The following is a 10,444-nucleotide window of genomic DNA, read 5'->3' as shown; positions in this document are numbered from 1 at the left end:
ATGTGTTTTATCTGAAAGAAACATGCAATATTTACATCTAAGATCATAGAAAAATAGTCAACCAAGTGCAATGATGTCCTCCAAGATAATATTTGTTTTTCAGTTTCAGTTATATATTGGGGAGACATTTTGGGCATTGGTGGGGGGGCACGTGTCCCCCTCAATGTATATGGTGACTACGGCCCTGTCAGCATGCATTAGGCTGCAGTTATCTGGGTGCGCAAAGGTGAAGTGGCTGGTCTTGTCATACAAAGTTTGATACTTGAAAGCTGGACTACAAATGTGGATAGACAGGGAGAAACTCACGCAAGCCTAAGACGTGGTTCCTCACTATATGACGTGACTGATAACAAGATCTGTATCATGGATTGTAAAGAAATTCGTCAGGTTTTTATTTTGTAGACAATTGATCTGTATTTATAGCGTGATGGGATGACAGCACAATGATGTGTGTGGTCCTGCGCTTTCATGTGATAATGCGTGGCATTTCTGTGCCAGCCTGCATTCGCGAGTAATCCATCCAAGAGTGATGTGTGTGCAAAGCTGTATGAAAGCTCTGTTATACATAATTTATTGTAATTTTATCAATTTTTTTCGCTGTGAAAACATTGGATTACCGACAAGTGCTTGGCCTTGTCGGAAAGCTACAATTCTGCTGTTTCCGTTGATATGCGTGGTTTCTCGCTATGACGCATGGTCGCGGAGAAAATCCACAGAGAAGAACGGGTGTGAATTTGGACGCACTATGCGTCGTTCGGGCCCATAGTCTAAACTTCTCAGGTTCAACATTTTATTGAGAACATTTAGGAACAGTGCTGCACGTTAACTTTTGTCTGCACATTGTTTTTGTCGCCATTGTTGCTGAGTCTGAGGTGCGAGTCATGCGCTCTCGCTCCGCCTCCACCTCAGGTACCGAAATTTGGCACCGTTTCATTTTAAGTGAATCGGTACTCGGTAGTATTGATGTGAATCGGTCCCAAGTACAAAAAGTACAGAGTTTCGGTACCCAACCCTAATGCTGATATTCCCTGACATAAGCTCTCATTGTTTTCCTTTTGTGCAGCAAGTTATTTCATTAAGTAGGCTACAAAATCAAATGATGAGATTACTTACTGTACACATGTGATAAGGCACTCCCGTCTTGTGTGTGCACCCTCTTCTTGCTGCAGTCAGATCACCTATATCTTACCTGGATACAGCAATGCTATTTTCTGATTGGCTGATAGGTATCTGTATGTTATTTTTGGATTGGCTGATGGGTAGCTGTATCTTATTTTTATTGGCTGGAGCGTGGCAAACTCTTCTTGAGTGGTCCGGTCACAGCGTCTTGCAACACGTTAATTCCACTTGTTTATATACTATAGTAATATCAACATTTACTTGTAACTTATAAGCCTGGGCCTCACCTGTGACTCGTCCTCTGCTGCTCTGTTTGTGCCAATACCTGGCAGGACTGCTTCTGAGACTGTTAACTGATAAAATAACACATTGATGCATGTCATGTGACCAGTGAAACGTGCCTATTCAAAATGCCCATTTCAAACAGACGATGATGAACCAACCAGTACATCATCAGATCAACATTTGTCACAATACTAAATCTAACAACTAACTACTATCACCAAGTCATTATTATTCAAGCTCACCTATGTCCCTGTCCCTGCCTCTCAACCTTCCTCTCCTCTGCCTGCGCTGGTGCCTGACACCACTGCTTCTGTCATCTGCACATTGATCCATGTCATATGAGCGGTGAGACATTTGTCTGTTCAAAGCTCTCAATTCAGACACACATCAACATTGATGAACCATTGTTATACAATAAATCATCAGCCTAATATTTGTCACAATAAAGTACTATATCTAGCCTAACTAACATATCACCAAGTCATTCTAGTTCACCTGTGACCCTGTCCCTGCCTCTCCACTTTCCTCTTCTCTGCCTACACTAGTGCCTGGCACTGCTTCTGTCACCTGCATGTTGACACATGGCATATTAACAGAGAGGAAAAACGTGTAGCCAGCTAATAGCTTAGTTAAGTAGGCTATTATTATTAGCCTATGATTATTATTGACTCTGGCAATTGAGAAAACATTTTCTTTAAAATTGACTTACTCTTCTGAAATAGCTCCTTATGTCCACCATTCTTCTTTTGGCTGCTATTTGGGCTGCCATCTGGATTAAACATACACACAGGCTATACTAGTTAGCTACTAGGCTGGCTCGGCTATTTCCATAACAACAAAACAGAGGAAACTTTGTAGCCCGAGTCCAACTCTGTTCTTATAACGACAATAGCAGTTAGCTAGCTAGATTATGCAGGGGAAAGAGGGATCCAATGATGTCCACCTCTTGACGTTGGATCAAGTGGGCTACTGATGGCTGGAAGGCTACATCAAGCAGAGTAAACTAGCTAGCACTAGCTAAACTGGCGGCTAATTAATGACAAGCATAATTAAAACGTTCTGAGTATATTTGAGGCGATGATAGGACTATATTAATATATAGAGAAAGGATAAGTAGTTGTTTTTAGGGCTGGGCGATATGGCCAAAAATGTTATAACGATATATTTTTTTCATATTTATCGATCTCGATTTTTATCACGATATGTAGTTTTTGCTGATTCTGCCAGTTCGGGGAGCATCCTGATTGGAGCTTGAAGAAACAAGAGATTCACTGAAACTTAACAATAAAAGTTTAATAACATAAAACACTAAATAATATGCTTTTCCAATATTGAGAACAAAATGTTTTTACAGGGTATATGCAGGAATCCTGAGGTTAATTTCAATACCTTTTTAAGACTTTTTTAAGACCTTCCAAAAAAACCTTAAGACCTCATCCCCACTTCAAGCTGTCGTTAGCAGTAACGCATCTTTAACTTACTAAACAGCTGTAGTTTGCAATTAAATCTGTGGAGCACAAACATACAACAGAACTCAGATAAGATGAGAAGGAATAAAGCTTGAAAGAATAAATTAAACCAAAGGCAGGTTTATTAAAATATACCTTAGGTCATAACAAGTAACACAGCTCTACAGCTCAACATCAGCTATTCAAGGCCAACTTGCTGAAAACAACAACCTTATGGCTAGCCCCTTGCATGTGGGATTTAGGGCTGACCCAAAAAATTCGAAGCTTCGTTTGATGGCACAGGCTTCGATTGTGGAAAAAAAAATCGAATATTCGGCCTTTTTTTTCTCCCGTTTTTTTGGGGGGACCTTGAACGCAACACTTATCATGCTGTCCGTTTACGGTTGTTTTTTTCCCCTTTAGCCATATGTAAACTCAAAGAACGAGTAGCAATGTCAAATAAAAGCTTTAACTTATTGAAACATTGTATATTAACTTAACGCTTTGAATGCTTCTCATATGGGGTAATGGCTGCAAAACACGACTGGATAGACTGTTGTTTTGCTAAGCTGCCGCTATCGATGCCAACAGCAGATGAAGGGGTCTTGCTAGGCTGTGTGTGTGGAGTCGGGGCAACTTGAGGCCGCATAGTTAGACTCTGTGTAGTCACTGGGATGGTGCCAGTTTCACTCATTTTTTCTCCTTTTTCCAACTTCTCTCTCTCTGTTTACCTCCCGTCACAACTGTAGCCACGCTTACAATGAGAAGTGGGCGTATTCTGCCTGCATGGCATACGGTAGCCGGCAGACTCTGATATGCTGTTGTTGCGCTTACTTTTGCCATATGATGTCGATTCAAAACGTCCCATGCTGATAATTGAGATTGATCAAAATTTTATCGCGATCCCGAATTGAGATCGTATGATCGCCCAGCCCTGGTTGTTTTGATGAATAACTTTAGTATATTGATGTAATGAGCGAAGATTGATAACTTACGCTAACTACTGTAGCAGCTCACCTCTGCCTGCCTCTGAAGAAAAGTGTGCGCTGTACAGAGCTCGAGCTCCCAGGAAGGTGGAGAACATCTCAGCCAATGAAAACGGAGTTTTTCATTCAAGGGCGGGGCTTTGAGCTAAACTTGCTTGGATTGGATGGGGAATCCTGTCACAAGCTTTTCAGCGGTATATGAGGAGTGACTAGTGGTTAACCATTTGTGTACCAAATTATGGGTGGGGACATTTCAGCACTCGCTGGGTATTGGTGTGGACACGACCCCACCGTCCCCACTAAAAATTACACCAGTGTGACGTTGTCACGTGGCAGCTCGGACGTGAGAAAGAGAAGAAAGGATGGCAAGCCGCGCATCAAGCGAGTTGGTCCCAAAACAAACACACAACTTAACAACAAAAGGAGGGAGAAGCGCAACCTGAACCACCCAGCACCGCGGCCAAAGTTGTCAATCCACTACGTGCCCTGCTCCAGCCAGAAAAAGTAAACATGCTGGTTTTTTGATGTTTGTACACCATGTTGTTATGTTTTATCTTATATGGTATGTATTTTTTCTCCTTTTGTCCTTGGTGAACTAATGTATTCACTATCTCATGTTTTTCTTTTTTTCCTTTCTTCTAACGTTTTTTTTTTTTTTTACTACTCTGTAAGATCAACCTGCCAAGGGACTACGGATGAAAATTAGCCTGGGGCTATAAGCCGGCATATTTACATGCAAATGTTCATTAATGTGCACTGTCCCTTCTAACTTAAATAAATTAAATAAAATAAAAATAAACCAACGAACAGTATTTCCCGTTGCCTTCTCAGGATAGGATTATATATGCCCATTTTCGGTTATGCCTTGTTATTTATTGTTCTGTTTTTCTTATTTGAGAAGCCCTAGTGCTGGATGCTGTAAAGTTGTGCTTTTAATTTATTTGATTTACGTTGATAGGTTCTAAAAGTAAACCAACGGACAGTACCCGTTGCGGTCTCAGGATACGCTGTATAGCACACATTATCGTTACTGCCTTTGTTAATTATTGTTACTTTTTATTATTTGATAAGCCTATAAGTATTGGATCATATAGGGCTGTGTATTAATTTAATTGATCTGTGTCGATTACTGTACTGGAAGTGGACTGTAGCCCACAGACAATTTGTTGTTATTTCATTCTGTTTTGTTGACTGCTGCATTTGCACTTTTTTAAATATTTATTAATAAAAGTTGTTAATGTTGTACATGTTTTGGTGTTATTTTTCAGTATTCTTAGGCCTATGTAATGTTTGCTATTCTGTTTCTGAACGGTATAGGCGCAAGCAGACATTTTGGGGAAGGTTTAACGGTAACAAAATTTAGATACTGCCCAACACTACTTTCAACAAGTATTTTCCAACATGTATGATGTGTTTACAACGAATCACTGATTTTGCTTTACCCAGACTTTACCGAGCCCATTTCACCCTGACCGTAGTTTCTGCTTTGTACAAAAAACAGAATCCCAATTATTTTAGTTTTCATAAATTAAATTTTTAAAAATCAAGGCAGTTTCTCTGGCATTTTTACTTTTCTTTTACTTTACCGAACCGTGACGCCACGTATTGTATCGAACCAAACCGTGAATTTTGTGAAGCGTTACACCCCTAATTAACAGACAGTTTTACTGGAATTACTTAGGTTTTAATGGAAACCCTACAGCCAATCAGAATGGAGTATTCACCCAGGCCATGGTATAACATAATTTAATCTGACTATTAAAGGATGACACAGACTGGACCAGAGAAAAGACCATTAGCCTGTCTCTCTCTGTTGTTAACCCCCCCCATATGAAATAAGCTTGCAATAACTGGATTTAAATGAAGTTTATGATCTTTTTTGTAGGAGAGAAAAGATTTGAGTGCCCTCTGTGCTCTGTTGTCTGCAGTGACGGCTTCTCTCTGCAGGAACATGTGGAACTGCATTTAGATGACAGAGCAGCTGTGAACTCTGCAGGTGGGCATATATTCATACCTCCCTGCTTACTCTATTGCACTTTTCTCAATCCGTTTTATGTATCTGTCTGATCTGATGCACACTCAGCTTATACATTTCTAAGCCTTTGGTTTACATGTGTCGCTACAGAGAGACTGGGGTTAGACCTGAAGATGGCTAGACAGCTTCAGCAGGAGGAAGAGCAGAGGAGGAGGCAGAAGGAGGCCTGGCAGGAAAGAGAGGAGTTCAAGAAGCTGCAGGTCTGGATTCTTGTTAAACATACTGTCAAATTATATTCCCTCTCAATTTTCTTTTTCTTTGGCAAATGACCATGGAACAAGCAGGATAATGCTCTTTGAGTTTTTATAATCAGGGAGGCCAGAACTGCCTGACATGCAGCGGAGATAATGAACACCTTGTTGGGCATTAACCCTTACTTATCAGCTGGGTGAATGATGATCTCTTCTCAACTTTCCATACTGCTGAGAGCTTTCAATAGGCTCTGTGCACAAGTTCAGTAACACACATCCAGCTTCAACAGCAGTCAGCACACAAGTTTCCACTTTTCTTTCCATCTTAGTCAGAGCCACTCAACACTAACAATGAGTGCTGCACGTAAATGAAAAATGTACAAGATTTGTGCGTCGTACAAGTTTCTTAGAACTGTGGCTGATCTTTCCTGTGTGCCACTTTGCTCAGCTTCAGCTCGATAGAAACACAATTTGAGCTTCCACTGCTTTTCAAAAAACACCACCCTTCTTGCACCGTGGATGCAAAAAATCAGGAGGAAGGGGGCAATGGAAATAGCTTTTCTTAATTTTTGTTGTTAAAAGTTTTTCCATTGTCTTCAGTAGTTTGTTTTTAAGAAAGAAAAAAATGATGTTTAAAATTGGAAATCAAGTGTGGTGTGAAAAGATTAGAAATGTTACTTTTAGGCCATATCGCCCAGCCCTACATACCAGTGTGCATCCAGTCAAGATGCTTTCTATTGTGGACAGGTAGAAGTTGATGAGGGTTTTTGTGGACATGCCATGTTTCCTCAGACACCTCAGAGAGTAAAGTCTCTGTTGTGCCTTTTTGATAACACAATTGATGTTCAGGGACCAGGAGAGGGAGTCTGTGATCTGGATGCCTAAGAACTTAAAACTATTTACAGCTTCAACAGGGGTTTTTGTTACAGGTGACTAAACAATTTTAATGTTTCTGAAGTCAAACATATTGGAGCTCAGGTTTACATTTCAAAATAAAAGTTGATGTAGTCATTAGGGGTGGGAATCATCAGAGGCTCCAGGATATGATATTATCATGATACTTAAGTCATGATACAATATTACTGCTATTTTAAACATGTTGCGGTATGCTGAGTATTGTGATAAAATATATTGCGATATCTTTCGATTAATTACCTGTTTTCAACTATGAATTATGTCCCCAAAGGAAAACTTTGTCAACATCTGTTTTATCTAATAAGAAAAAGTTTTTAGTCTGTTCATCTCACTCCAGTCTTTTTTTTGCAGCATAATGTATTCAGTGAACTGAAAAGGCAAGTAGGCTACCAAAAGTTTAATTTGTATTTATAATATTAATAATTTATGTAATTAAAAAATTGATACTTAGCACTGTGTGATGATGCGATATTGCCACACAAAAATATTGGGATACTATGCTGTATTCATTTTTTTTCCCAGACCCCTAGTAGTCATTCAGTGATCAACAAACCTGTTTTCACACCCAGTTTTGTAGTTTACTAGTGTTGTGTCTAAACAGCCATGTGTTGTCATGATTTTTCCTCTGCTGTGTGTGTGGACTGTCAGAAGCTTGTGGTTTCTCTCTGTATACATGTAATGCAGTAGCACATGTTTGAGTATCTGAACACTTTCAGTCTTGCACTTAAACAAGACTCCAGTCTGTCAGCCTGATGTATGGTATGCTGTTTGTGCAGAGGCAGTTTGGAGTGGACGGCAGAGGGGGCTACTGTAGACAGATGGAGAGGACCATGGAGAGAGCTGTAGCCAGGGGCCTTATTACCCCTGCAGAGTTTCACTGTAAGAGAGCTGAGATGATGGAGTCTCTGGCCTCAGGGATTGATGACGGCAGAACCAGAACTCAGGGTATGTTTGTGCATGACCTGCAACCTCAACCCTGCAAAAGCAACACTGACACCCTGCTGGTTTAAAGGAATACACTCATGGGGTGTTGTTTCTGTGGGTTTAGTCAACTGAGTCATCCATTACAGTGTTCTCTGTGTCCCTATCACTGACTTTGATATTTCGTGCACTACACAGCAAAGTTGAGTGAAAGTTAAAAAAAAACAGCTTTGTGGGTGGGAGAAAGTTGAAAGTTCTACATTCTTATGCAGAGTCATGAAGACAGTTATTAGAAACACCTAGGTGGCATGGCTTGGACACATAATCTGTGATGAACCAAGGGTCATAGGGTGTTGCGTGTCTTAGATCATCAGACACCCTCACTTGGGTGACCCAGCCGGGGGAGATCAGTCCCACCACATCTGCCCTCTTGATCCACAGCGACTTTGTGGCTTTTTCTGCATCTTCACCGAGGTTTCTTGTGGCTTTCCTCCCCTGCTACCCTCTAATGCCAAGGAGCCTGGGTGCCCAGTGCATAGATTGCCCTGGGAAACCCCTGCAGCCCGCCTCGATTGGTGCCCTGCGGGCCCTCCAATCAGTCTACCTACAGGCCTCTAGCAGCTCAAGGTATTTGGCCTTCCATCTGGTCTTCCCAGGGGACTGTAAGTTCTAGCAGCACAACTTGCTTTGTGGAGTCAGATGTTAAGACCAAATCTGGCCTGAGTGACGTCCTTGCAATATGCTCAGGAAACTTAAGCTGCCTCCCAAGGTCCACAAATTATTTAATTATGTCCAACTCTTGTGTCCGGTGTGGAAAAAAGAATGAGAATATAGATCAATGAGCATTAAAAACAAACAAACAAACAAAAAAAAATCAGTGATCAGTTGACATTAGGCAAGACTTGACCAGTCAGATTTGAATATTTAAATTCTTAGTTGGGGACTCCTACATGTAGCTGGGACAGCCACTTTTACTACTTAAGTCATTTAAAATATCAAAATGTAAATCTGCTGCTGTTATGATTTTAGTTTTCCCATTTCCCGTCAGTCTCTCTTACAACTGAACCAAAAAAAGTAGTCATGCTAACAGTAGGGCTGTAGTCTCCTGGTTGACTAGTTGATTATTTGGTCGATATGCTCTCATCCGACCAAATTCTCATTGGTCGAATAATCGCCGTGTTCCTTTCATAAGGATAAAAGTGCTACATCAATAGCTTTCCAGGATTAATCCATTATTTCCTGCAGCAGGAGGGACAGGCTAAGTTAACTGTGGAAATGGGGGTGTTTTCAAAACACCCCCTTTGTTTACACAACGTTGAACTCGTCCACCCTAATGCTCAGTGTTGCGGTGATGCAGACCTCCTTTCTGTTTCTGTATACTGACACCATTTTCCTCAGTGGAAACAAAGCTTGTATTTACTTGTATTTCACAGATAAGAAACAATAAATTGTAAAGACAGTAAAGCCTCCACTAAAATAGCATTTTAAGTCTTGTGTGTGATATATCCTTTAGGGATTTATACTTCGGGATTCATCCTGGCTTCATATGAACAGAGGAAATCTCCGCTCATCGCTAGGCTAATTTATACAATGTAAAATGCCACAAGCTGGCGCTAATAACGTTAGCATGTTGTATTTTTTGGAAAACGTGTTTAGTGTGACAGCTGTTTTGTCGGTGAATCTTGTGAGTTGTAATGGAGCCAAATTGAGTGCCCTTACCTTTGTTAAATGTTGCTGTTGTCCCTGGCTTTATATGAGACAAGGAAAGATCGCTAACGTTAGTTGCTAGGCTAATTTATACAGTGTAAAATGCCATAGGCTGGCGCGAATAACGTTAACATGTATTTGCTTGGAAAACATGTTTAGTATAAGACAGTTGTTTTGTCGGTGAATCTTGTGAGTTGTAATGGAGTCAAATTATGTGCCGTTACCTTTGTTGTTTTTTTTAAAGATATTTTTTGGGCGTTTTTGCCTTTAATTGATAGGACAGCTGAGTGTGAAGGGGGAGAGAGAGAGGGAATGACATGCAGCAAAGGGCCACAGGCCGGAGTCGAACCCGGGCCGCTGCGGCAACAGCCTTGTACATGGGGTGCCTGCTCTATCCACTAAGCCACCGACGCCCCACCGTTACCTTTGTTAAATGTTGCTGTTGTCCCTGGTTTTATATGAGAAGAGTGAAAGATCGCTGGCAGCTAGGCTAATTTATACAATGTAAAATGCCATAGACTTGTACTAATAACGTTAGCATGTTGTATTGGTGGGGGAAATGTGTCCAGATAAAGACAAGTGTTTGTCTGTCAATGCTGCGATTTATAGTGAAGCCAATTTGCGTACTTGTGTTTGAAATTGTCTCTATTAAGCCATATTTAATGTGTGTTTTGAATCAACTAAACTTTACAGCACTTAACAGAGTCCTCCACCGCCGACTAGCGTTTTGGTGAACATTTTTCTTAAACCATGTTCTAGATACCACCACACAAGATTTAAAATGCTAAGTGTAGAGTTGGGCGGTATCCAAATTTTGTTACCGTTAAACCTTCCCCA

General features: G+C 40.8%; 1 protein-coding gene across 4 annotated transcripts in view; it reads left to right on the top strand.

Moving 5' to 3' along the window:
• The window catches only part of zufsp (zinc finger containing ubiquitin peptidase 1), a 43,605-nt gene that overhangs the window by 7,828 nt on the left and 25,333 nt on the right, over nucleotides 1-10,444 (top strand). For all 4 annotated transcript variants that reach the window (XM_050045802.1, XM_050045803.1, XM_050045800.1 and 1 more), the window contains 3 exons: nucleotides 5,724-5,834; nucleotides 5,964-6,073; nucleotides 7,756-7,924. In XM_050045802.1, the coding sequence (XP_049901759.1) occupies nucleotides 5,724-5,834; nucleotides 5,964-6,073; nucleotides 7,756-7,924 (390 nt within the window). The remainder of the gene's footprint in view (nucleotides 1-5,723; nucleotides 5,835-5,963; nucleotides 6,074-7,755; nucleotides 7,925-10,444) is intronic.

The sequence above is a fragment of the Epinephelus moara genome, chromosome 6, assembly GCF_006386435.1.
Source record: "Epinephelus moara isolate mb chromosome 6, YSFRI_EMoa_1.0, whole genome shotgun sequence".
Lineage (NCBI taxonomy): Eukaryota > Metazoa > Chordata > Actinopteri > Perciformes > Serranidae > Epinephelus > Epinephelus moara.
The sequence above is the reverse complement of the archived record's forward strand: the minus strand, read 5'-3'. Positions and strand labels throughout refer to the sequence as shown.